Source organism: Fukomys damarensis, unplaced genomic scaffold (genome assembly GCF_012274545.1).
Source record: "Fukomys damarensis isolate Sample0158 unplaced genomic scaffold, DMR_v1.0_HiC HiC_scaffold_15, whole genome shotgun sequence".
Lineage (NCBI taxonomy): Eukaryota > Metazoa > Chordata > Mammalia > Rodentia > Bathyergidae > Fukomys > Fukomys damarensis.
The window spans coordinates 16,577,208-16,604,828 of NW_022900927.1; the positions used below are offsets into that span (position 1 = coordinate 16,577,208).

General features: G+C 40.5%; 2 protein-coding genes and 1 pseudogene across 12 annotated transcripts in view; 1 reads left to right on the top strand and 2 right to left on the bottom strand.

Moving 5' to 3' along the window:
- Positions 1-6,020: 6,020 nt before the first annotated feature.
- On the top strand, positions 6,021-27,432 carry Yars2 (tyrosyl-tRNA synthetase 2). Of its 4 annotated transcripts, XR_004517250.1 has the most exons (8): positions 6,021-6,395; positions 6,573-7,018; positions 7,651-7,818; positions 11,914-12,069; positions 12,249-12,419; positions 14,779-14,853; positions 25,590-25,631; positions 27,320-27,432. XR_004517250.1 is itself a non-coding variant. In XM_033763612.1 (6 exons), exons 1-6 carry the CDS (start codon positions 6,060-6,062, stop codon positions 14,780-14,782), a joined length of 1,281 nt encoding a protein of 426 aa, XP_033619503.1. In that variant the 5' UTR covers positions 6,021-6,059; the 3' UTR covers positions 14,783-16,319. The 4 variants fall into 4 exon arrangements, 3 of the variants coding, with proteins under 3 accessions (XP_033619503.1, XP_010626822.3, XP_010626821.3); XM_033763612.1 differs by lacking the exons at positions 25,590-25,631; positions 27,320-27,432 and having other exon boundaries at positions 14,779-16,319; XM_010628520.3 differs by lacking the exons at positions 14,779-14,853; positions 25,590-25,631; positions 27,320-27,432 and adding an exon at positions 13,544-13,950 and having other exon boundaries at positions 6,021-6,470; positions 6,648-7,018.
- Positions 9,484-9,579, bottom strand: LOC117286183 (annotated as a pseudogene).
- Dnm1l (dynamin 1 like) overlaps positions 16,433-27,621 on the bottom strand; it is a 69,511-nt gene continuing 58,322 nt past the window's right edge. For 2 of the 8 annotated variants that reach the window (XM_010628517.3, XM_010628511.3), the window contains 10 exons: positions 27,426-27,581; positions 27,111-27,200; positions 25,293-25,385; positions 23,021-23,077; positions 22,069-22,146; positions 21,729-21,761; positions 19,837-20,013; positions 19,570-19,679; positions 17,483-17,642; positions 16,433-17,265 (listed from right to left, as the gene is read on the bottom strand). In XM_010628517.3, the coding sequence (XP_010626819.1) occupies positions 17,209-17,265; positions 17,483-17,642; positions 19,570-19,679; positions 19,837-20,013; positions 21,729-21,761; positions 22,069-22,146; positions 23,021-23,077; positions 25,293-25,385; positions 27,111-27,200; positions 27,426-27,581 (1,011 nt within the window). In that variant the 3' untranslated portion in view covers positions 16,433-17,208. The remainder of the gene's footprint in view (positions 17,266-17,482; positions 17,643-19,569; positions 19,680-19,836; positions 20,014-21,728; positions 21,762-22,068; positions 22,147-23,020; positions 23,078-25,292; positions 25,386-27,110; positions 27,201-27,425; positions 27,582-27,621) is intronic. The other 6 variants (XM_010628518.3, XM_010628512.3, XM_010628515.3 and 3 more) reach the window with 3 other exon arrangements.

The following is a 27,621-nucleotide window of genomic DNA, read 5'->3' on the forward strand; positions in this document are numbered from 1 at the left end:
AGATAGGGTCCCACTATGTAGTTGAGACTGCCCTGGAACTCACTATGTAGCCCAGACTGGTCTCAAACTCACAGCAATCCTCCTGCCACAGCCTCCCAAGTGCTGGGAGTACATGCATGCGCCACCACACTTGGCTAGGAAAGAACTTTTGACTAGGAAGAGGAAGTAAGTGACAGTGGGTCTCCTTGGAGATACATGATTTTGTAGAACAACTTCATTTCCATGAAGGCAGGGATCTTTGGCTTATGAATATGGCATAAGAAATTAAAACTGCCTGACTCATCTGATGTTTTACATAAACACCTGTTAAATGGACACGTGTCAAGTAAACGACTGCATCTTTGACCCACTCGAATGGTAGGAAATTGCTTCTCCATCATGATTGCGGTCCTGTACCTTCCAGGATTTTGCTGCTGTTTGATCGTGATCTTCCTGGCTGTCCTGGCCGCTCTCCTTGCTGGCCAAGCATGCAGTGGCTCTCTTGGGACCAGGAGATAAAGGGCCAACGTGCCTGGATAAGCTAAAGGCAGGATGAGGGAAATTGGAGTGCAGAAGACAAAGGATTAATAAAATCTGCAGACAACAAGAAGCCTGGCAAGTGGCAACTAACCTGCATCTTCACAGGGCCCTTTTGTGTGTGCTTTTAAGTATGTGCCAAAAAGCTGGATTTAGGTCTCTAAACTCGCTCTTCCTTGGTGTCCCTCTCCAGCGAGCATTCTTTTTTGTTCTTTCTACTAAAGCACACCTAGGAGCTTCCCCCACTGCTTGCTGTTCAATGTGTCACTCATTGTCACTCTCAGTAGGAAAAAGCTGCTTACCCTCCCAGACCTCCACCACCCCTGCCGCAAGTGGAGCAGGGGATCCTTTGGTGACACCAGAGCCCCACGCATGACCAGTATCATGCGGTTGCTTCTTGAGGCCAGGGGACGGTACACAGCTCCTCTGGCAAAAGGGCTAACAGCCAGGGCTCTGTTGCCCTGGTGGGGCTGGGGGCCCTCCCAAAGTGGAGACCGCCGGCCCAGCACGATGGTGCACACTTTCAATCCTAGCATTCAGGTGGGTGAGGCAGGAGGATCACTATGAATTTGAGGCCAGTCTGGGATATACAGTGAATTCGAGGTCAACCTGAAACTCTGTCTGAAAAAAAGAAAAAAAAATTTTTTTTTTGAGACAGGGTCTCACTATGTAGCTGAGACTGTCCTGGAACTCACTGTGTAGCCCAGGCTGGCCTCGAACTCACAGCGATCCTCCTGCCTCAGCCTCCCGAGTGCTGGGATTACAGGCATGTTCCACCACGGCCGGCAAAAAAAGAAAATTGGAGATGCTTTCGCTTTGTCTTCCGTTTCTGTAAGTTTATTTCACCAACCTTTATTCTATCCCAGAGATGTAGGAAATAAATGTAACTCCAGCCTGCTAGATGTCAGATACACTGAGTTCATGTTTCCCCAAAATTGAAGAATGAATTCTAGGAAACAACAGAGGTTAACAGTAGGAAATTTTTATTTTATCTATTTATTTTGTGGTACCAGGGATCCAAGTCAGGTCCTTGAGCTTCTCAGGCAGGCGCAGTGCCACTGAGCTCCATCCCAGCCCTAAGAAAAATTCTATTGAGAGAGACAGAAAGTGGGTTGCTCATGAGCCCACTTCTCAAGGGAAGTTTTATAGAGAAAAATGACAGGTAGATATGATGTGGGTATCAAGCAATAAGATTACAAGTAGAGGTACATAGGTAATATTGACCCAACGGGGAAGCGGGTCACATAGCCAGTGTACATGGAAAGAACAAAGACCTTTTCAGAAAGCGATGGATCAGAGGGTCCTGGTCACCCACCTGGCTGACTAAGGTCGATCTAGACAGTGTTGGGCCAGGCAATATCAATTATTCCCCCCCAAGGGGGAGGGATGTAGGCCTGGTCATTCTGTCTTTATCTTGAGGCCTGGCTTTTAATAGATGCACCTCAGGCCGTAGTTGTAATGAGTTTTTATCCTCCACACTGACTCCCGCCAAGGCCTAGCCTAGACTGCCTAGCATATTTTTACCTAATTTAGCTGTCTATAATACTGGGTTTTGGGCCTTTGGAAATTAAAACCACACAAAATTCCAGGCTTATATCACATCTCTAACTTGTACCTTACTCAAAGCACTGATACACAAAATGTCAGACATAAGTGGGGTGGAATGGAAAGTGAAAATGAGAGATTAAAAACCCATAAATACTTCAAAATATCCAGCCAGTTGGGTACAGCAGCAGGTCTGAGAACCCCAATTTATCCCACGGGCTACAAAAGCAGCTTAAAAGCAGGAACAGTGTGCATACCTCTCAAAAACCTAATGCAACAAGGAATTGTATATTAGTCACTTTTTATTTTTGTATTTTAAAAATGTACCTTTGTTTATAATGCAGAGAGCACTACTGGGGTGGGGAGACCACTCTCCCTCCATCGGCTGGAACTTGGGCCACACCCCAGAGCCAATCCTGCTTCCATTGTCCTCAGAGAAGCAGAAAGAATAACAAAGTACCTGGCAATCTCTAAAGCTTCAGGCCAGGGCACAGGCCTGTTACATTCTGAGGCCTGACCTACAAAAACCTTTTCCCCTCTGGAACGTCAGTTAACAGTCGGTACACAGGGATCACGTGTCAGGCATGTGATCACAGCGGAGTGCATTATGGGAAAGTCATGCTCACAGGGTCCCCTGGAGATGCCTCAGCATCCCGTCAATCACTTTGTCAGTCACATCTGGAAAGCTCCAACAAGAGGCAGGTCTTAGCTAAGTCCCCGGAGTAACTTACAAGCTCTGTTTCTTGTTCCTATCTTTTCCCCTTTTGCATCTTCTGTCACCCTTTATGTTCCTGAAGACACCCACGCTGCGCTTCCAACACAAACAGGAATGGCACGTGCTTATACAAGGGTCAGAATGGCGTGGCCTCCTTTCTGCTGCCACCCTGCTTCAAGCTTTGGATGGTTTATACTATAACCCAAGCACAATCGCTGCTATAACCTGAATCACATTGTGCCATGGGTAGAGAAAGAATTCAAAATGAACTACAACCGCCTTCCTTTCAACTCCTGGTATGAGCTGCATGAGCCCACTTAGAACTCTGCTCCTCTTTCCTCTCTCCTGCTTGCTGAACGGGGGTATATTGATCACTGTTTACATTTTGAAAAGTAAACAACATAAAACAGGGACCCTTTTAGAGAAAATGTTTATGTGACGTTTTATTTTATTTTGTTTTTTGAGACAGGGTCTCACTATGTAGTTGAGTCTGACCTGGAACTCGCTATGTAGCCCAGGCTGGTCTCGAACTCACAGCGATCCTCCTGCCTCAGCCTCCCAAGTGCTGGGATTACAGGCGTGCACCACCACGCCTGGCTTGCGGTGTTTTGTTGATGCCTCTAATTCAAGACCAGCAAACCCCAAGTTATTATGGCTGAGTTAAACCATATTTTCTGAATTACTTTTTTTTTTGTTTGGTACCGGGGATTGAACTCCGGGCAGGCGGTGGCACCACTGAGCTAAATCCCTGGCCCTGAGTTTCTCTTTGATATGCATATATTCATTCTTTAAGCCAATAAAAACAGCAAGAATCAACGTGGTTATCTTTTCTTTTTTTTTAATTGACACATTATAATTTTACCTGTGGATATACCCCAGTGTGATACTGTGATGGACATATATAATGTGCAGTGATCACATGAGGGCAGTTACCCTCTGTGGCACTACTGTGCCTTGTTTTGGAAATATTCAACCTCCTCTCTTTCACCAAGCACAGGCATGAGTACAGATCCCATAAAATTTTGGCCAAGAGTACAACTGCAAAGGTTTGAAAGTCCTGCCTTCTTCTCCTGCTCTTGTCTGTCTTTTAGACAAAGCCTCATTTTCCTTATTATGCCAACGTAAGTTTGAAAGGAAAATAACTGATGCAAAAGCATTTGGGCAGAACTGTCACGCTCTTGACCTGCTAAGTCTCATGCCCCTCCTTCTCTGATTCTAACTGCTGTACCAGATTGCTTCCCACTCATGAGATACCACAAAGCTGAAAAAGAAACAAAGCAAACCAGGTGTGGTGCTTGCACCTGTAACCCCAGCACTCTGGGAGGCTGGGGCTGGAGGAATGAAAGTTTGAGCCCAGCCTGGGCAACTCAGGGAGACCCTGAGCTGGGTGGGGCTGCAGCTCAGTGCAGAGGCCCTAGGGTGGCGGTTGGGGCAAAGGAGAGCACAAATCCAGGTAGAATTTTTTTTTCCTCATCATCCACAAAAGCTCTTCTCCATTAAGCACAGGCCATTGAACAAGGCTGACAAGGATATATACTTTTTTAAGAAGTAGGATTTCCTCAAGGAACAAAGTAATTAAACCACAGTATGAAGTCAGGCTTCCCGGTATTAGACTAATGCACCTTTTAAGAGGTACAGAGGTATGTGTCATAGTTATCAAAAACCTCAGGAAGGAACGAGTTCTCTGAAATGTTTTGTTTTGTTTTGTACCGGGGATCGAACTCGGGCCCTTGTGCTTGCAAGGTAGGTGGCAGAACCACTGAGCTAAATCCCTGGCACTGAAATGCTTTTCAAGTCTTCCTGTATGTGAGGCAGGCAACCTAACATATGCTAGGTGCTCAAGGCAAGGTCCTGCTATAGGCATGTTGACATCTTCCCTGGTCAGCGAGGTGGGACCTAAGTCTGGATCAACAGGTCAGGATTGCTAATTTTAAATAACAAGAAAGAACATACCCTGGTTACTTTCTTCAGCATTTGGTATTATGTTGCAGAACCTGGAAATTTTTTACCTAAAATCAATTGACATCACTTTTAGCAACGAGGAACCTAAATTCACTGACAACTATATACACAAAGAATCGCAGATCGTTGCTCTAAAACAAGGGTGGCTGTTGAGGTGTCCTGTTTGCTAGGGCTCACAGCTGAGTCCCTCTGTATCTGGCTGTCAGCCAAGATTTGCCAGCTTCTTCGCCTCCCACGTTCAAGGACCAGTCAATAAGCTGGTGTACCACCTCACCTCTCCTCAGTCCCTGCGGGATCAAGAGATCTCTACCCGCAAAGCTCACAGCTCCACACCTCTCTGCCCAGCGCTGACTTCAGCACTCCGTCCAGGTCTGTTCACAAGAGCACACCCCGATAATCCTGCACACAGATGCCAATTTAAGAGCCCAGGGAACCCCGACTTTAGACAGCTGGTATTGAAAACGGTCCCGGGAATTAGGCCCTAAGGCAGAAGTTTGGAACTGCTTCGCTGCTTGCCAGCCATCTTTCCTGGTGCCAGAGTGGCAGGCTGCGCCATGTGCTTGCTGCTCTGAATGCAGGCGGTAGGCTGCGTCCCAGCTGTGGTCAAAGGAACCCGGGGTTCTGCTGCAGCCTGGGCGAGAATGTCCCCGCCAGGCGGAGGGAAGGAGGCGGCTGGGCCTCCTCCCCCGGGGATCTCCCCGAGGGCAGCGCCAGCTCAACCCTCGCGGTGAAACCCACTCCGGGCCGTCCAGAGCCCTGTGAACAGGTTTCTGGGTAGAACCAACACTTCCAAGAATTTATTTGCGCAACGCGATATTTTAACGTGAACATTTAAATGAAAGTTAACGTTTGTATGATGTGCTTCATTCTCAGTCCTCACAACAGCCTTTAGAGGTCGGAACTATGATCATAAATATACCCGCATTAAAGAGGATTTTGCAATAAATAAATAAATAAATAAAGACGAGGATTTTGCAAATAGAGTACCAAGAGGTGGAGTGAGGGAGAGCGGAAAGGAGGGGGGAAATAAGATGTGTTATTTGCATGTATTAATGCCCCACGGAGTGTAATCATTATGTATGTATTGCACACATGTACTAATAAAAATAATTTAAAAAATAAAAATGAAATTAAGCTTTAGGTAATTAAGTACCCGGCAATCAGACCTCCCGCTGCCCTACGCAAGCTCGGTAAGTAAGTAACGGCCTTCCGCCCCCGCTGGGGCATGCGCAGAAAGATACCGCGCCACTGCAGGGGTTTTAAAAGGCTGGCGCTGAGAGGTGGGGCCTCTAAGATCCCAGCATTCCCCGCGCGTGTCAAGATGGCGGCGCCCATGTTTAGGCGGCTTTACCCAGGCCGATGGTCTGGTACCCCAGGGTCGTCAGGACGCTTTCCACTGGGGCTGCGTCAGTCACATTCAGGTGCGCAGGGGTTGCTGGCGGCTCAGAAAGCTCGAGGTCTGTTCAAGGAATTCTTCCCGGAGACTGGTACGAAGACGGAGCTCCCAGAGCTCTTCGATCCGAGGTCGGCGGGCCACTCTCCCCAGACCATTTACTGCGGCTTCGATCCCACGAGCGACTCGCTTCATGTGGGGCATCTGCTGGCGCTGCAGGGCCTGTTCCACTTCCAGCGAGCGGGCCACAACGTGATCGCGCTGGTGGGAGGCGCCACGGCGCGCCTGGGAGACCCGAGCGGGCGCACAAAGGAGCGTGAGATGCTTGCGGCCGAACAGGTGCGGGCCAACGCGAGCGCCCTGCGCCGCGGGCTGCATACCCTGGACGCCAATCACCAGCAGCAAAAAAACCAGCGAGCGGGCCACAACGTGATCGCGCTGGTGGGAGGCGCCACGGCGCGCCTGGGAGACCCGAGCGGGCGCACAAAGGAGCGTGAGATGCTTGCGGCCGAACAGGTGCGGGCCAACGCGAGCGCCCTGCGCCGCGGGCTGCATACCCTGGACGCCAATCACCAGCAGCATTTCGCCGATGGGCGGGCCTGGGGCAGCTTTACGGTGCTGGACAACTCAGCCTGGTACCAGAAACATCACCTGGTGGACTTCCTGGCGGCCGCGGGTGGCCACTTCCGCATGGGCACGCTGCTGAGCAGGCTGAGTGTGCAGGCGCGACTCAGGAGCCCGGAGGGCATGAGCCTGGCGGAGTTCTTCTACCAGGTGCTCCAGGCTTACGACTTCTATTACTTGTTCCAGCATTATGGATGCCGAGTCCAGCTGGGCGGGTCTGATCAGCTGGGTAACATCGTGTCCGGGTACGAGTTCATCCACAAGTAAGTACCTACTCTGTAGACCCTACAGAAATCTAGGAACTAATAATGTACTCATTAGTAGCCTGTTGGTTTTATCCGAATTAAGGACCTATAATGACGCTAATAACACGACTTGTTTAGGAAACAGACCACTAGTTGAGCTTCAGGTTGTCGCTTGTTCTTTCTTACTTGAAAAATTGCACTTGTGTAAGTTAACTGGGCATGCTCTAGTGGCCTCTGTTTTAGCTCTTTACCCTCCAGGAAACTAGTTCCAGTCTCTGGCATCTCGAAAGCATCCCAACTCTGAATATTTGACAAGTAATGTAGATTTCACTAGGGAGATGTAGAACGGGGCTAGCCTGTGTGCTATACAGAGCAAAACATTTAGAAAACTCCTTTAAAACAACTCCTTTAGTTTTTCTTCCTGACTCACCTTTCACTGGTTTTCTTTCCTCTACTCAACTGGCTTTTCAAAAAATCACTTCTCCCTGGCTTTAGGATGATGAGTGTAAACATAAGGTGAGTGTTGTAAAAGAACAGAAGAGGGACAAGAATTTAGATGTAGGAGATTGAAGAATTATTTTTGGAGGGAATAACCAGACTGAAGTCTTGAAAGTAGTGTAACTTACCACTAATTGTGCCTTCATATGCAGACAGACTGGAGAAGATGTGTTTGGAATCACTGTCCCTCTGATTACAAGTACAGCTGGAGCAAAGCTAGGAAAATCCGCTGGTAATGCTGTGTGGCTGGACAGAGAGAAGACCTCTCCCTTTGAACTGTATCAGTTCTTTGTCAGACAGCAAGATGATTCCGTGGAAAGGTGAGTCTTTAAGAAGTAGTCTGAGGACCATTAATGTCATAAGCTAAAGATACAGTTTTCCTACGTTCAGTCTCTATGTAGCCTTTATAGTTTTTTGAGTTTTTCTTTTTAACTTCAAGTCTATTTAAGGCATTATGTCACAGAACATTGTAACTTTAACTGTGCTCTTGAACTTGAACTTTTTGTTAGGTAAGATAGAATACTAACTAAGGTGGGTAGCTAGAAACCATAGAACCAAATTTTTATCTATATCTAGCAAGTACTTAGGATTTTATCACATATTCTAGTCTTTTCATTCCATTCATTTTAACTAGTCTTATTTTGTCTCTCCTGTCATGGGTTTGACTCTTAACATTTATTTATTTATTTATTTATTTTTGGTCCTGGGATTGAACTCAGGACCTTGCCCTTGAGAGGCAGGTGAGATACCACTGAGCTAAATCCCCGGTCCTTAACATTTGTTTTCCTTAATGTGTCATACATCTTTAGCACTGTCTACACACACACTGGGAGTGGTACTCTACCACAGAGCTACATTCCTAGTGGTCCCCACCTGCCCTTGTTTTTCTTTCACAGTACTAGGGGTTGAACCCAGAGCCTTCACGTTTGGCTATATCCCTAAAACTTTTTGGGGGTGGTACTAGGGATTGAATTCAGGACCTTGTACTTTTGAGGCAGGTGCAGTGCCACTGAGCTAAGTCCCTGGCCCCCCTAACACATTTTTTAATGTTGATTGAGAGTCTTACAAGTCGCTAAATTGCCCAAGTTGAGCCTATATTTGAGATCCTCCTGCCTCAGCCTCTCAGAGTGCTGGGATTACAGGCATTTTGGAAACAAAAATATCTTAAGATATTCAAGACATTTATTTTTTTAATGTGGTGCTGGGGATTGAATTTAGAGCCTTTCATACCCAGCTCTTTTTAAATTTTGAGACAGTGTCTTGCTAAATTGCCCATGCAGAACTAGAATTTGCAATCCTCCTGTAACAACTTTCCTAAGTGTTGGGATTACAGATGTGCAACACCATGCCTGGCAAGGATTCTTTTTAAAGCAGCTTTCTTTTTCACTTACATTGCCTAATACTCTTAGAAGAATATAAATTAAGGCCAAATGAAATAGACCTGCAACAAAGGAAACTAAAAGGATATTTTGATTTTACTGTAATATCAAGATAACCTAGGAATAATTCTTCTAAAATTTTTAAATGTGTAATTTTCCTGCAAAGCATCAGAAAAGACTCTTAATCAACACAAAGACCTACATGGAGAGATATACCATATTCATTTTATAGACATTAATTCTCACTTTGATCCACATATTCAGTGCAGTCTGCACAGTACATAAATGGTGCATTTGTGAAACTTACCAAGCTTTTATAGATTTATGTGGAAACAAAAACATCTTAAGATTGCCAAGACATTTTTTCTTTTTTTTTTTTTTTAATGTGGTGTTGGGGATTGAACCTAGGGCCTTGCACATACTAGGGAAGTGATCTACCACTAAGTTACATCCCCAGCCCACACAAAGAAATTTGTGAAGGAAAAAATGAAAGATGATATGATTTATTGCAAAATTATAGTAATTAAGTCTTTCCCTTTAGATTTATGGTCACATGTTTGATGGTATAGTCCTAGGGTTTTTATGTATCAAAAAATGATACATTTTTTTTTCATGAGGAACTTCACAAATTTGCATGTCATACTTTCGCAGGGGCCATGCTAATCTTCTCTGTATCGTTCCTAGTGCTGCTGAAGCGAGCACAAAAAATGATACATTTTTGAAAGTTTCATTTTCTGCTTTTCTGAAGGGCCTGGATTTAATTCCCTCCCCGACAAATTCTCAAAACTAGTGAGCAAAGGACAGCCCAGTAGAAAAAAAGAAAGAAATATGAGCAGGCATTTCACAAAGGTCCTACCCAAAAGACCGAAAAGGTGCTCAGCCTTCATGATAAAAAGAGGAATGGAGGTAAAGGCACAGTTAGATGCACTATACTTTCCACATTGGCAGCTGTAAGGCTTGGCAGTACTAAGCATCCATTGGGACGTGCCAAGGTAGTCAGATCTGCTTTGGGAAACTACTTGGCAATACCTACTAAAGCTGAATTTGTACACATGCTGTGACCCAGCAAGTCTCCTGGATACATAACCAACCAAGACAAGTGCACGTGAGATATGTGCACGTGAGATATGTGAAAATATTCAACCATCATTATCATTTGTCTGAAAGTAGAAACAACTAAATGCCTGCAGCAGATGGGATAAATATGATATGTGAATAGTCACAGGGTAGAGTGCTCTGCATGCATCATCATGCACAAACACCCTAAACACACTGATATGCCACAGTAGCCAAACACAAAGATACATTCTTTTAGGACTTGAAATACCTCACTTCAAACTCTCCTTGACTGGAGGGTTTACGTTGAGAAGTTGGTGTGATTCTAGTGGGTTTCATTTATAAGTGATTTGTTTCTTTCCTCTAACAGTTTTTAATACTCTGTTCTTGTGTTGAATTTCTGGAATCTTGACTATTATATGCCTTGGTGTAGTTTTTTTCTGGTCATGGCTGTTTGGAGTTCTACATGCCTCACTTACCTGTATGTCAAATTCTTTTTTCCATGCTTAGGAAGTTTTCTGATACTGTGTTAACAGGGTTTTTTTATGCCCTTTGGGCCATCTTCTGATTTTTCTTGATTCCAGTTAATTTTATATTTTTTAGTTAATTAGTTTTCTCATTGCTGAGGCAAAATATCCTACACCCAAAGTTAAAGGAGGAAAGGTTTATTTCAGCTTAGTTTGTAGAGGGTTTAGTATATAATTAGCTGGTTCCAAGGCAGGGTCACAGAGGAGAAACAGTTCATGGCAGGGAGAAGACAGCAAAAGTAAGTAAGCAACCAGCAACCTCTTTTTGTTCCTTATATCTTGTCCAGACTACCTGATCTTAGGGGTAGTACTCATGCCCTTAATCCTACCATTGCTCCATGAATCAATCCCTGCATCACACACCTGAGATCCAGCCGCCTCTGAAAAGCTCCACCTATGACCAAATGAGGTTTAGGGGGACATCTAGACACAAGCCATAGCATTATTCCTGGCATAGTCTAGCAGCTGTTGGATTTATTTTTTGTGGTCCCTTGCTACAAAATATATTCTTTATGATTCCATGCATGTAACATCATGTCAAATCTTGCTGAGTGCAGTGGCATGCCTGAAAGTTACAACCACTCTGGAGCTCAGGCAGGAGGTGCCCTTGGCCCAGGAGTTTGAGGCCAGCCTCAGCAACAGTCAGACTTATCGCACAAAAAAGGACAAAACTAAGTGATACATTTAGGAAAGTGTACTAAGGTATTACCATAGTTTAAAGAAAAACAAGGAACTAATTATCATTAAGGTAGAGTAATGATTAAGCTGAAGGGATCCTGGGGGTAATGATGTGCTTGGGCTTTGTTGGATAAGGAGCATTGTTATATTTTTTTAACCAAAGTGATAGTTATATAGGTGTTTGCTTCATAATGATTAAGCTCTGTATTTCCTGTACTTTTTTCTGTTCTCATTTCACCAAAGAAAAGGTTAGAAGATATGTATAGAATGTCAATTTTTAAATTAGGCAGTACTTTTTATTCATGGGTGTATATGTACACACATGTAAGCCAAAAGCACTGGATAGCAGCAACATGGTTGGGAAGAATTTAGATTAGTGGTGCCTCTGGGGACAGAGAAGGGAGTGTGACAGGACTGGAGCCTTTTTATATCTTTTTTTTTTTTTTTTTTTTTTTTTTTTTTGGTACCGGGTATTGAACTCTGGTCCTTGCACTTGCAAGGCAGGCCACTGAACTGCTGAGCTAAATCCCCGGCCCTATATCCCATTTTATTTTAGAGAACCACATCAAATAAGGGCAAAAGTAGGATTTCCAAATCTCAGTTGTATATGCATGAGTGTGTTATATTATTTTCAGTACATATTTGCATGTTTATATTTTCATATTTTAAAATAAAAAAGGTTAAAGAGTAAGCAGGATATTCTTTAAAGGATAAGGGAGCTGGAGATAAAGGTTAGTATGTGATATAAATGTATCCTTTATTTCTTGCCCCCAAGGTACCTGAAGCTCTTCACTTTTCTGCCCCTTGCAGAGATTGACCACATTATGCAGCTGCACAGCAAAGAACCAGAAAAGCGAGGTCCACAGAAGCGACTCGCTGCAGAAGTAACAAAGCTTGTTCATGGACAGGAAGGACTGAATTCTGCTAAAAGGTAGTCTTTAAAGCACTTAACCCTCAGTAAAGTTTAGATGATAGACTTGAGAAATTTTGGAGCTATGCAAGATAAACGTTGCAGTTTCAGACCTTTCGGTGTGGACACCTCATAGCTGGATAATGTATACTAGGACATCTTTGAGGCACTTATGTGATGACTTCCAAAATGTCTTCTAGGTGTACACAAGCCCTTTATCATAGTAGCATCGATGCACTGGAGGTCATGTCCGACCAAGAGTTGAAAGAGTTGTTTAAAGAAGCTTCATTTTCTGAATTAGTTCTCGACCCTGGAACAAGTGTCCTGGACACATGCCGCAAAGCAAATGCCATTCCTGATGGGCCTCGAGGGTAAGATGATTTAGCTTTTTGATTCAGTTACTTTACCATCCAGTGTTAGAATTCATAGCATGTTTCCAGAGTGCGTTTTCCTAATAATGCTCTTGTGGCATCTCATTTCTTGCAAAAGTAAGATTATTCCAAGAATAAAGTGAAAACAAAGTACTGCTGAAAATGCCTCAAACTTTCTAGACTATTCCCATACTCATTAACTTTGTTAGTTTTCCCATCAAAAGTGGAAGTTTTGTGTTGAGCAGCCATGTTTAATAAATGTGCTCCAGATCAGTCAGCTTAGGGCTATGGTCACAAATTGACAAGTGAATAGAGTGACATGACACCTCTCATACTCGGCGTCTGTCCTCTTTATTTTAGGGACAGAGGTTGAGACTGGTGAGGTGCACATGCCAATAATTCCAGCTCTTTGGGAGGCAGAGGCAGGAGTTCTAATCTAGCTCAACTAGGGCAACTTAGTGATTTAGCAAGACTCTATCTCAAAATTTTAAAAAGGGGAGGGCCAGGGATTTAGCTCAGTGGTTTTGCTGCCTGCCTTGCAAGCACAAGGACCAGAGTTCGATCCCTGGTATCAAATAAATAAATAAATAAACAAACAAATAAAAATTAAAAAAAAATACGCTGGGGATTTAGCTCAGTGGGATTTATTATTTAAATAAATAAATAAATAAACAAAAATTAAAAAAAAAATACACTGGGGATTTAGCTGCTGCCTGCCTTGCAAGCAGAAGGACCCAAGTTCAATCCCCGGGTACCAAAAAAAAAGAAAAATTCATTCCGCCACCTGCCTTGCAAGCGCAAGGACCTGAGTTCCATCCCCGGTACCAAAAAAAAAGTTGATTGAATTACTGAAAATGAAATGAGATGATGTAATTTCATAAGGCTTATAAACTACAAAACAATCCCTTTTGTAACTGCATTTTTCATCAGGAATCAGAGTATTTTAATTCCCTGTTATACCATATTATTAGAGAATATTTTTTCCTCCATAATACATTGCTTGGCATATAATTAATGCTTACTCATACGTAATTGAATAGTGAGAGGTAGAAAAAAAAAATTAGCCAGGAATGGGCAACAGTGATTGGATCATCTCTCTAGTTACTAAACGTTTCTATTTCCAGGTATCGGATGATAACAGAAGGTGGAGTCAGTATAAATCACAGACAAGTAACAAATCCTGAGAGTGTTTTAGTTGTTGGACAACATATTCTCAAGAATGGACTCTCTTTACTTAAAATAGGAAGAAGGAATTTCTACATTATAAAGTGGCTTCAGTTATGATGAAAAATCCTTTTGGTTGTTCAGATTTGTTTCCCAGAAACATAAGAAAAGTTGGCTTCAAAATAAAAAAGAGGCCTCATAATGTAATTATTTTTATGAGTTGGTTAATAAGTAAGATGTTTAATGATGGTTTATTTCCTGGCCCATGGACATTAATTACCATAGAAATCCATGATTTCAGGAATTGAAGCCAGGCATGATGACACATGTCTGTAATCCCAGCCTGGGCTACACGGTGAGTTCAAGGCCTTCCCAAACCATATAGTGAGACCCTGTCTTAAAAATAAAAGGATTGATCTCATACAAAATCTTACTTAAGGGCCAGGGATTTAGCTTAGTGGTTCCACCACCTACCTCACAAGCGCAGGGTCCGGAAAGTCTACTTCATAAAGAACTAAATGATGTCTTTTCTAGCCTATCTTTCTTGTTCTCCTTTTGAAAGTGGTAAGGTAAAACAATGGGAAAATACAGTGCTAAGGAATATGAGTACATTTCTGTCAAGAATGGAGCATTGATCTCACTAATAAGCCATGCCTCTAGTGTCCATATTACAAATGGGAAATCTGTTGGAAACACAATTTTCTGATTATTTTGTTGAGAAGCACAGAGTTCCTGAAGTTAGTTGAAACTATATTTGCCATTAAAAATTACGATTAAGAAACATTTTGAAAAAGAACAAAATCAGTACTGTTCAGAAAGTTTCTAATTCAGCCTGTATTTCAATCAGTATAATCCTTTTGTAAGTGGATCCCTAATGTAACGATATTTTATAAATTAGAAAACTTTTTTTCAACTGTGTCCCAAAGCAGATTGTAACTTGAGGTAAACCGAAAAGGTAAGGAACCAAAGAAGTAAGGAGAGGTATTTTACCCAGTATAAAATCCTGTGAGATCAGAAGATATCCTGTTGCAGAGCCAGTCGTGGTGGCACATGCCGGGAATACCAGCACTCAGGAGATTAAGACAGGAAGATCACTGCAAATTCAAGGCCACCTGGGCTACACAGCAAGTTCAGGACAGCCTGAACTGCCTAGTGAGGAGACCTTGTTTAAAAAAAAAAAATTTCTTTTTTACAGATAACCTGATAAGGAAAGTTTCAGGTCAAACTAAAGATTGAGAATCAAGACTGAGTATAGGTCTGCATATATTAGGTAAGTTTATTTTCCTATAAAACTTTGCACATCTGAAAAATCCAGGTAATAGCACCCACATTTCCTCTGGAGGATCAAGTAAAATGCATAAAATATTCATCAGATTTCATCTGAAAACCTTCCAGGCAGCAAACTGTGGGTCAAATGTTCAGATTCTAGCTAGTTCCCACGGGATTACCTGGAGCAAGTTACTGTCTTCATATGCAAAAATGGAGCTTTTGTACCTCAGTGAATTGTGAGACTCCAATAGAAAGCCACAAAACTTCTGTTATGGCTTAAACTCTGCTGTTAGGTACTGAAGTAGATTTCTGTGTTAAAAAGCTAGTTTATAACCCTTTCTCTGAAGTAGGGGTGAGAAGAATAATTTATTGACAAACTTGTGTTTCGCACTAGCAACTTTATTTACACGGGAAGAACATTACAGGTATCCATTATAAATATGCCCGAAACCGTCTCCACATTTCAGAACTTCACTCAGTTTAGAGCCAGCAAAGGCTTTCTCTTTCCTTAAGTTTGTTGCCCGTTTCTCTTTGTACAAAGTGTGTAGTACTACCAAGTGCATTGCCATAGTGTTTTTAAAGTCAACACTCAGTTTGAAATGTGTTTCATGTGCTGGGAAAAAGCACATTGTATAATTTTTTTCCTTGCAAATTCAAAAGGCTACAGTGGCAGCAGTCATCTCATATGTCTGAAAAAAGTGGATGGTTATAATTTCAAAACTGATGTTTAGTAATAGCAAAAGGATTTTCAGTGTGCTAGGATTTTGCAAATGTGCATTAACTGTCAAGCTGATATTAACGAATTCAAGAAGTACTCTATCATGTCAGGCTGATTTTGTTTTTGTGTTTGAGATCAGTTGCAACCTGTTATTTCTTAGTAAATGGGTATCATAAGCTAATGTTAACATAATCATATTTGTCCCTGCCAACAACCCTTCACAGATACCTGGTAATAACCTGAAAAAACTTAGCATTTATAACGCTTATTTACTTAATGTATTATCTGTTGAGATGGAGCTAGGGGTCTCAAGGATTTCTATTCATATGTTAAGATTTTTAATGTACTTTTTACCAAGAATCACCTGGGCAGTTTTCACACAAAAAAATCTTAGTTGATAACTCCCAACCCCTCTCTGCAGTTGAATGGTCACACTCTCAGGGTGTGTGAATGTCCTGATTCTTTTCTTTAAATAATACAAAGTGGTATTTTCATACCATGTTCTAATACATTCTGTTGGTATGGAGAAAAAGTTACTGTGAACCACTACACGGAACAGGATGATTTAAGTTCTTCAAACTGCATCTTGGAGCCTAGTGTCTTAATGCCCCATTTTAGAGATGTATTTAATTTAGGTCATCAGTGATCTTGATCTTCTACAACTAAAAGGAACTAGTGATTATTAACAAGTCTTACTAAGATAGTCAAGCCCAGATGTTTGTTTGTTTGTTTGTTTGTATGTATGTATGTATGTATGTATGTATGTATGTATGTATGTATGTATGTATTTGGATGTATGTATGTATGTATGTATGTATGTATGTATGTATGTATGTATGTATTTGGAGACAGGGTCTCACTATGTAGTTAAGACTGACCTGGAACTCACTGTGTATCCCAGGCCTTCTGAGTGCTGGGATTACAGGCGTGCGCCAACACTCTCGGCTTAGATGATTGTTTTTAATGCTGTAAATCACTTGCGCTTTTTAGGCTTAAGTTAGAATCAATCATATTTTAATTTTTAACACACTAGTGCAGTGCGGGTCCCAAAGTGACAGAAGGGCTATGTAACTACACAGTATGTACCAAACTGTCATTGTTTCAGATCCTCTTGTTAACTCAGCTTTCCTACCAACGCAGCAAAGATGCAGAGATTTTAGAAACTGTAAATTGAAGGGCAGGTAGAGTACAGTGACTGTATGTGAGGGACTTGCTAACCCACATCTTGCACAGCCGGGTCACTTGATACAGTGCATGCATTAGAGTTACATGAAATGTCTTGGTGCTTTCTTCAGTGACTATGGCAGCAGCTTTAAAACTACTAACAAAAATTAACACAGGTCATCTTATCCACAGGCAAGTGGCTTTGTATAACTGGAACATCAACAGTTCTCAGTTTCAAATGAAACTGTCACAAGATAGACATGTATATGTGTAGGAAAACTTTAGAAACAGCCATTTATTATTTGGATTAAATGTGTGATTTGTTCTGCAATGCGGAGCACACTTCAGTTTAGAGCCAGTCTTCACATGAGATTTGCATCAATGCAGTACCCGGTAGTTCATAAATAAAGTTCTACTCAATAGGCAGTAACTAGCAGGTTTCGCAGCAACAAAGTCTGTGTTATACAGTTCTCTTCACCAAAGATGAGTCTCTCGTATTTCAGCAATAATTTGACTGGCTCCTTGTAATGCCTGCATTAAAGGGAATAAAAACTTTAAATGCAGATAAATTTCTCTACTTGCTAATGAGTATTTTCTCTGGAATCTGAATCTAATCAAGTCCCAAGGGGAATAAGCCTGCTGTTACATGAAGACTGTGTTATCCGAGGGCCAGGATGCATGTTAAGCTATGTAAATTGGTACCTGTACATCTGTACCGAGCGTAAACACAGGGAGCTTGCAGCAGTACCTTCAGCATGTCAGCCGCTTCTTTCCTGCGCTGGGCCATGTCCTCAGATTCGGTCAGGAGGTCATCCAGTAAGGACGACTTGTAAAGCTGTCCTACCAGCTCACTCTGCAGAGTATCTTTTACATGATTAACTAAAAAATGCATTACTGCCTTCGGCACACTGAAAAACAAAACCAAATTATGAAGTTTTGGCAAAATTCCTTTAAAATTTGAGCTTAGAGAATCTGGACTCAAAATAATAGAGCTAAATAACAATGATAAGCTACATGGATATTTCTTGTTCCCAGGATATTTCTTTAATGGTATATAATCAATTACCCTTCAGATTTTTACTTAATTATAATCAAACAACAGAGAAGTCACAATTATTGGTATTGTACCTTTTGTTTCATTTCCTCCATTATATCAAAACTGACGATCAGTATTCATAGTAGCCAAAATATAAGAACTCAGATATCTAACGTGATGAATGATGAAAGTACGCTATTTCTGTATAAGCTAGTATCACTCATAAAAAGGAATGAAGTACCTTACAAGTACAATATAAATAAACTTTAAAAACACTATGCGAAAGAAGCCAGACACAAAAGACCAAACCCTCCTGTAGTGTGTCCCTACTTACACAAAATGTCCACAATAGGCAAACATAGAGATGGAAGGTTATGTATGGGGCGGAGGGAGTCACTGCTGATAGGTACAGGGTTTCTTTGGGGGTAATAAAGATGGAACAGAACAAGATAGCAATTAGCATTGTACATCTTCTTCATGAATATGAACTACTAAAAACCACTGCAAAATACTCTTAAAATGGCAAATTGTATGATAAATACGAATTATATTTTAAAAACAGCAACAGAGCCAAGGATTTATTTAGCTCAGTGGCACCAAGCCTGCCTGGCAAGCACCAGGTCCTGAGTTTGATCCCAGGTAGCACCAAAGAAAAAAAAAGGCAAAAAAACGCAGCAACAAAAATCTTTTTAGAAGCCAGGTGTGGTGGTGCGCATCTGTAATCCCAGCACTCAGGAAGCTGAGGCAGGAGGATTGCTGTGAGTTCAAGAGCAGCCTGGGCTACAGAGACCCTGTCTCAAAAAAGACATTGTAGAGGAAGGGGCAGCAAAAGAAGAAGAAAAAAAGCTAGAGGCTAAACTTTTTTGTTTAGAATGCAGTGTAAGACCAACTATATTTTTATTTTTGAGACAGGATCTTGCTCAAGTTGTCTAGGGTGGGGTTAAGCATGTGATCCTCCTGCCACAGCTTTCCAGAATGCTGGGACTACAGACATGCACCACCACACCCAGCTAAGAATTAATTTCTACCACAAGCTAAAGAAAATTCTATAGGTGAAAAAGATAGCTGGCCATAGAGAAAATACTTGCTTCAATATTCAATATGAGGTGTTAAAAGAGAGCATCTGACTTTTTATTCCTCTGCAATAAAATGTCTTATTTGCTAACAGATCACCACAAATAAAACATAGAGCATTTCCTAAACAGCTAAATTGTTCTCCCTATTGCATAAAATGACATCACAGTACAATGGATGAGACACTAGGCAGTGGATACATGAAAACATTCTGTATTAGAAAATACTTCCTAATGAAAGACATTTAGTATTTCACAGAATCATTATTACAAAGGAAAGTCACTGTTGACTAGCCAAAATTAGTGAAACTACTTATTGATATTTTTTTTTTTTGAGACAGGGTCTCAGTATGTAGTTGAGACTGACCTGGAACTCACTATGTAGCCCAGGCTGGTCTCGAACTCACAGTGATCCTCCTGCCTCAGGCTGGGATCACAGGCATGCGCCACCATGCTCGGCTTTGAAATTTAAAAAATTTTCTTACTTGAAAATGTGACAACCAGATGGAACCAAAGAATATTTAATAGCTTTTTCTAGCTAACATGTCCGGTCCTAGTCTATGTTAACAGATTATGAGTATTGCTATGACAGTCATGCAAAGAGTATCAGGTAATTCATTTGATTTAGAAAGAAACTAACTTTTAAAAAAGACATTTATTTTTAAAACACAGCATGGACTCATCTAGCAAAATTATAGCCTGTGATTCATGTTAAGTAATACTAACCTGTCTTGAATATTCTTTCTCACAATAAGGAAGTAAGATTTAATGAGGCGTTCAATAACCTCGCAATCTCTCTGTTCACGGGCCGATAGTTTTCTTGCAACAGGAACTGGCTAAATGGGATGAGGGGAAAACATTAATTTTGTGCCAGTTTGAAATAACAGTCCTTTTAACATTTGAAAGTTAAGTTTTTGAGATTTGTAGCTCCTTTTGTCTTTTTTGCTACTGATTTGGTCATGTACTTGGTCACCTAAACCAAATTTGGCTTACCACATCCAGCAGATTGACAGCATGGCCCTTCTGTGGACTTGCTGGCATAATTGGAATTGGTTTGGATTTTTCTTCAGCTAGTAATTCTTCAGCTTTTGAAGTTTTCAGCATTCCTCGCCAGTTGCCTGTTGTTGGTTCTTGACCACTATCTCCAACCCCACCACTTCCAGAAGCAACCTGAAAAAACATGTTCCAAAACCTGTACCAACTATATCATCTCTAACATTAACGAAACAATGTCCATTTTTCTTTGACAGTAGTCAAGAACACACATCCAGTCCCCATCTGGAGCTTAATCTATTAGGATGGATACTGGGGTCAGACAGGGACAGTGGGAAGCATGTAGAACTGGAAACCTGAGCGACCTACATAAGAGGTTCAGGTATAAGTTGTTTGTAAGGTCTCAGCCAACAGAAGCCCTGCTTTTTTGTCACTTGCTGACTTTTCAAAATTCTTCTTTTTCTACCATCCCTCAAACACCAGATGTTGGATGTAAACAGTATAAGCTGCCCTTAACAGTAAAACCACACGCGTTAAAAGTTTGCACAATGAAACACAGAACTGCCTTTCATTTTAATTGCTTCAAAGTAATCTTAAACACTTGAACTACGATCTCTCAAGTTCTGTGAACTTACGTCTTCAAACTTAAGAATTCATTTCTTCAAATTAGTTCATATTCCTAATAGCCAATAAAAACAGTATAAGGTAAAAGTAGAAACCCTTCAGTAAAGGAAATAAGACTATTCTAGGCGAGTGATGGTTGACCATTTACAGCTTTCAATGATACAAACAGCCCCACCACTGCTTAGGGTGATAGTCATTGTAAGCTACCTCAAATGTGGAATGTAATAATTACATCCTAAGTTTCCTCAGTATCCATATTCCCAAGAAAGGTCCATTAGAGAAATCCAGTGCCACTAATTAATCACAACTGCTTCTGTAATTGAACTTTTCTAGGACACTGATTAGAATCTTAGTTTGTAAAAAAAACTAACATAATTCATAAACATTTAAAAAGATGTTTCTAGATACTCTAAGTTCTTACAATCCGAGGGTGTTAAGGTGACACATACATGCTAGTGTGGGTATCACACTGAACTGAGATCCTGGTCAAAATCTGTCTCTAGTCTAAAGTTACAGTGAGCATCTAAGCATAGGCACAGATTATATAACTTTAAATGACATATAACTTAAAAATGACTATTTTTAAATGCTTTGTAATCACACATAAATGACAATGAAACCTTAAGGAAAGTAAGCACATTCAGTGTGATGCCACGAGGGAGTGTGTGATGATTTGGATGGTTCTTGTAATACCTGAACACAGTGAGCTGAGAGAAGGTGAGGCTGACTTAAAAGGCTTCAGTTAAGGTTCAGAATCTTTAGGAAAATTAGGAATGGGACTGAATAATTTACACATTATTTAATTTCCTGCCATAAAGTTTATCAAGAATTGACAGGAGTCTCAAGCTCTCACAGACCTCTGTTTGTTTTCAGTTTGCTTAAGCTGCTGAAGCACATGTGAAGCTATTTAGAGTGACAAGTGCACACTGACAGGAAGTATAAGAAAGAGGCGTCAGAGGGTCATCTACTAGTCCTGGACAAAAGTCAGCCTTTAAGGGGAAAGTCCAAAGAACAGTTTCTATCTCTAAAATCTGATTTCCCTCCCAAAACATGAAATTCAAAACTACAGTTGAAGGCAACAAAACATCCTGTTATTGAGAACAGTGTTAAAACTAGAGGTATTGCTCTCTCACAAAGGTTAGGTAAATGGAACATTAAGAACAACAGACAATAGATGCCACTGTACAAACAAATTCTTCAATGGTTCAAAGACAGTGTTTCAGTGAGAACCAAGGGGACCAACATTTCCATTCTGAATCAAGACTCACATTTTTAGTTTCTCTTCTGCTGTCCTGAATTAACTGTTAAGAGATATGTTAAAACATGCAATTTAACAAGATTTAAATACCAATGGTTTGAAATTCAAAAAAATACAAGATAATTTCTTCTTTAACTTCTTTTTCTGTGTGCATTTTCTATATTGCAAGCGAAAGGTGTCCACAGTATTTCATAAAGTATGCAGAGCTATGGAACTTAAAAGTTTGATTAAAGTTATGTGACCTTAGCACAACAGCCCAAACTGCTAATTCTTCTCCATGTATCATCCCCAGAAGATCACGGTGCACCCAACAACTAGGCATGCAGGCTTAGATATGAATCAGAACAGACCTTGCCATCAGCCTCGGCAGAAGCAGCAGGGGAGGGCTCCTGGGAGGCAGGCGCCAAAGCACTTGGAACTTTAGAGGACTAAAGGCAAAAATGCAGGGAAAAAAATCAAGGGTGCCAAAAGTGCATTCAGAAACAGTCTATAAATGTGAATTTTCCCCTCTGTAATAAAACAGTAAAACAACATGAAAACGGTGTAATTATGGGAGATGAAATTGTTACTCTGCCCTATTTCCTATACTGTTGTCACCTTTGTTCAAAGTTTTCTTCAGAAGAATGAATACCTAAGAAAAATATGAATCCAAAGCCTCACTTTTAGTTTTAGTATTTAATAAGATATTTTCTGGCAAAGAATTCAAAGTAACATGATTTTTATACATGTGTTTTAATGAATCAACTATTATATTTATTACTGGTAATTAAAATCTCTGCCATGTATATTGTTGTCTTCCCTCTCCAAAAACCTATAATGAAGTCACTATAACAAAGCCTACTGATATTTTTTTAAAAAAGATACCTTCATGCTTAAAGCCACCTTTAAACATTTATACATTTATTCCAGTGTATTCAAAATACCATTATCTGTAACTTACTCAAAGCCTTTTTTTTTTAATTTTGGGGGGGTACTGGGGATCAAACTCAGGACCTTGTGCTTTTGAGGGAGATGGTGAAACCATGGAGCTAAATCCCCAGCCCCTCAAAGCATATTTTAAATTTGCATTCCTTTACTCAGTTAATTCCAATGTAGTATTAAAAAGAGCAGAAAGGGCCAGAGATTTAGTTCAGTGGTTCTGCCGCCTGCCTTGCAAGCACAAGGTCCCGAGATTGATCCTCGGTACCAAAAAAAGAGAGAGAGAGGGAAGAAAAAGTGATTTCTAGAACTGGTTAATAGTCTGAGGCTTACCAGTCCATTTGTGGGAATTGGGAGAATGTTTTAAAAACATCTTTTCTTTACCTTGTCTCGTGATACAGCTGAAGGTAATTCTCTTGCTAGCCTGTTTCTCCTTTGTTCCTATAAAATGCAACCAAGCAAAACAAAAGTGATTATCATAGTACTGAGATATATGTCTACTAAAAAATGTTTGGCTTAGGTGAAAAGTGGAAATAACTTACAGATTAACATCCTCTTTCTGTTGGGACTCATGACATGATTATCATTTTAAAAGAAACAAATCATTTAACCCAAAGTGTCTCAATCGTTTTTCTGCCCCAACACACCTGATGGATATAATACAGTATCAGTAACAGAGGTTCTGTATCCTACAGATTCTCAAATGAGAGGAAAGACTGACACCTTTCCCTTCCCACCAAGTTAAGAAAAACTGATTTAAAACTGTTAAGAATATAAGCCTTCGGCATACTATGAAGAATCCCAAAGGCACAGATCACAGGAAACTTTCAAGTCATTTTCATCTCACTTTTGTGTTAATTCAGACAACTCCCACACAACAAAACCATCATGTGAAGATGTATATGTGGCTGCAGTTATCCTTTTAAAATGTTCTATTTTACTGGCCCTAATCTATCACTACAGTGTTGACACCTAACCTGGCCAATTTAACAAAGTGATCAACTGCTAATCTTATTGAACTATGACACAAAGCTAAAAAAAACTGTTCAATCCAAATCAACATACACAAACACAGCTGAATCCTAGCACTGTGACACCTGCAAGATCCCGTAGATAGTGACAGTGATCTCTGACAGGCAGTTAGCACTATAGCAAAAAGAAGCATGAGGGTAAACAAAGTGAGAATTGATCCTGCATGAAAACTTCATGAATACTCTAAAACTCAACACAAGTCAGCAAAGCCTCGTGATGATGTCTTGTGTGTAGTGGTTTTTCTTTCTTTGAGAGCAATCTGACCCATTTTTTTATTTTTTCATGGGAGGGTATCCAGTGGTAATGGTAGTAATATGTGGATTTTAACATTCTGATAGCAACTTAGCATGTTAAAATGTACATTTTAGAGGGATACAGAGCAGAAGGCAGGGAATCGAGAACAGGAATTCTCACCAGACTTATCAATCAGTTTTCACCTTGACTGGTCATGGGCACCTGTAGACCCAGCTGCTTGGCTTTGTTAAGCAGACAGGTCACCCTCGATTTTCTGTCAACAATGGTACCTACACTCAGACACTAATGAAACCAGACTAGATCCCAACACCACTCATACACTCCTCAGGGCAGTCATAAAAGCCAGAGGCATGTGCACTTGCAGAAAATACTGATCTGGATCCTATCACATGTGACTGCTTCAGTGGCACAACAAAACTACTCCAGATGCAAGTTGTCCCTGAAGTCTTTTTTCAGTTATAAGAACTAAATCCTTAAACTCAATAATTGTCTATCTTCCAATATTTAACAAAACCCTTATTAATCCACTTTCTGAGTAGTTTAAAAGAGCTTTACATGCACCTTAGAATTCTCTGCAATAGGAAAAATTCCGCATTTGTAGCTAAAAACTTATTCCCAGTACCTGTTAAAAAGAAGGTACTTGTTTTCTATGTAACAGCTCGCAGGAAAATAGGTGCTGAAAGAGTAGCTGTGATCATCTGTGGGCTTCAGGCTCATCATCTGCTTTATCCAAGCTAAAGCCAGTAACCCAGGGCCCCTCCATCCCCATGTTCCATATCTGCAGTTATTTCCCACGCAGAAGAAATGTGATACAGAAAGGGACTCAAGTCCTTCTGTACTAGGGAGCAGCAGGATAACTTACTGATCTGGGAGAGAGTAACAGAAAACAAAAATAGGAGCATCTGGATAAACTGCTGCAGCCCCCAGCACTGGCTCCATCTGTTGTCATGGAACTGAATACAGTAAGACTGATGATAGGCATCTGCCCCCTCTAGTGGTAAAAAAAACTACTCTGCTTTTCCAAAGGTATGAAAAGGTAGGTCACTCCTTGAATGCTGCTTTCACAGGTTTCAAAGCCCAATGAGGGCAATTTTAAGCATTTACTGTGTTTTATATACTGTACCCGAATAAATTACAGTTACTGGAATTAAGCCAGGCAGTCCTTTAACACTAAATCAGTGAATTCCCATATCCTGAGTTGCATTTCATAAGCAGACAGACTACCTCCAGGTGTTTTGACAATTAAAGAAAACAATGTAATGACCTCCGAATGTTTACTGTTTCACAGTTACCTGTGCCATACATGTTTGATATAACTTAGTTACAACAGATTTTTTTTAATCTCTGAAAAAAGACAAATTGTATTTACCTCTATATTATTGTTCATTAGCCCACAAGCATCAGCAAAGTCAGGATGTTTTGTGTTGATATAAGCCAATTCAATGGCCACCAAGTTATGTACCTAGAAAAAAATGAGGCCAAGTATCCAAAAATATGTCAATCTTACTTTACTCAGATACATTTACATATAAGATTTAACAGACAATAATGGAAAAGTACAGGAAACTCATGCCTAAACAAATAAGTACTCAGGAATTATAATCCAAGTGATCGATCTTATGGCAAATAACTGCTTGCTCTAGTTTTTAATTATTTATATTTTCAGCATCTACAACTGCATTTCTGAGGAGGAAAAACTAACATTAAGGTAAGACAGAATTACTTTACTGTTAGGAAAAAGTTATGTGCCTGGTGCCTTTTTTTTTTAATTTTGGTACCAGGGATTAAACTTAGGTCCTTGTGCTTGCGAAGCAGTCAGTGGAACCACTGAACTTAATTTCTGGCCCTGTGCCTGATGCTTTAATAAGAAACTTTGCTATTCAAATTTAAGATTATGCAATATTCCATGTGGAAATTTTAGTGCATTTTCAACAGTAAGAAAACAGTTTATAATCAGTTATGAAGTTAAAGATGTTAACTTTATTTGGGTAAAGAACACATTTAGAACTGAAGTAGTAACTAGATTATGAGGCATCTAATTAAAATATGGTATGTGGTCCAAAATCTAATGGCACAGTAATCAAAAAAACCTGACAATAATTTCTAGTCTTCTACAAAATTCCTAAAAGTATTACAGAGAATAAACTTAAATTTTAGTATGTCTTTTGTACTGTCCTGACAAATCTTGGGTATCAGAACACCCCGATGCCAAAATGGGTAAACAGGATGTATTCAAATTAAGTTTCTTTCTTTTTTTTGGTACTAGAGATTGAACTTGGGTCCCAGGCAGCAGAACCGCTTAGCTAAATCCCCCCCACCCTTTTTTGGGGGTGTTTTTTGTTTGTTTTTTTTTGTTTTTGTTTTTGTTTTTTTGGTGCCAAGGATTGAACTTGGGTCCTTGCACTTGCAAGGCAGGTAGCAGATCAAATGAAGTTTCAATGACGCACTAATGGGTACAGTCTGAGCTCAGGTTAAGTTTGAATCTGATACTTCTCTATGCATCAGTTATATTTTATACTTCCAAGGGTGATTTTTGTACTCTTAGTAAAACTCCCTCCACTGAGGCTTACCATCCAGAGCCAAGAATCCAAATGCATTTTTAGTGACCAACAGGAAACAACTCACCTAACAATTAGAGGCAAAAGGCAATTTCAAATGCTTATCTCATGCTTCTATCAATTTCAGCTTTTCGGGGATGGGGGTGGATAGCAGCAACCCATACAACAGTAGCAAGTAACTCTAACATTATCGTATTTGGTTGCCAAATAAGCAAACTATATATAGAACAGGCCAAATTACCTTGATATACTTAGCAATTAAATAAGAACTTGGTAGAAAGGATTAGTTTACTAAGACTGAAGGAAGAACTAATTTCCCATTAAATCAGTGGTACTAGTACATAATAGAGCAAAGCTATTTCCAACTCTCAATAACTCTAATCTCATGAATACTTGTGGCTACAAGCTAGCAATAGTTAAAATATGAAGAAAAATGTACTTTATACCAGAATTACTGAAAAATTTCCTTTGAAGTAAGACTGAAACTCGCTCTTTTGACTTCCTAACACTGAGAAACATTACACCCAAACCCTAGAGTAATCACAATGCCATATAAACAAGCAGCCAAGCTAAAATTTAAGCTTCTACTAATACTGTTTACAATGATGACCCGAGACATAGTAGCTCACCATTTCATTTGTGACAGGCAGCCTTTTACGAAGAAGACAAGTCACTACTTCAACTATGGCATCATGAAGCTTAGGAAACCGTAACAATTCCTATACATGACGAAGAGATAAAAATCTAAGTCTATTTTGCTTAATAAAAATTAACCACTAAAATACTGAATTAGATGTGGAAGTTACACTTAAGAGTAATTATTACAAATCACTTTCAGATTTCAGCTCTTAGCCCACCTAAGTCCATTTCTTCCTGCCCTGTGAGACTACCACCTCCAGCCCTTTACCGTTCCAGCTGAAACCTGCTACAATCCCCTCAGTGACCTGGGTACTGTAATTGCTACAGTGCTGGATGATCCTTTGCATTTCCTCATGAACCAGTTCTACACAGCGGAGGCTCGGCTCTTCTAGACGTTTGATTTGCCGTTTGACCAATAACTCAAATGAAACCTCAGGCACAAACAAAGCAGGACGAGGACCCTGAGAAAATAAAACAAAGCTACATGTAATTTCAGTTCGT

Coding starts and splice junctions, on each gene's coding strand:
- Yars2 (XM_010628520.3), top strand. CDS start 6,060: ATGGCGGCGCCCATGTTTAGGCGGCTTTACCCAGGCCGATGGTCTGGT. Junction 7,019..7,650: donor GGGTACGAGTTCATCCACAA/GTAAGTACCTAC, acceptor CTTCATATGCAG/ACAGACTGGAGAAGATGTGT. Junction 12,420..13,543: donor ATTCCTGATGGGCCTCGAGG/GTAAGATGATTT, acceptor TTCTATTTCCAG/GTATCGGATGATAACAGAAG.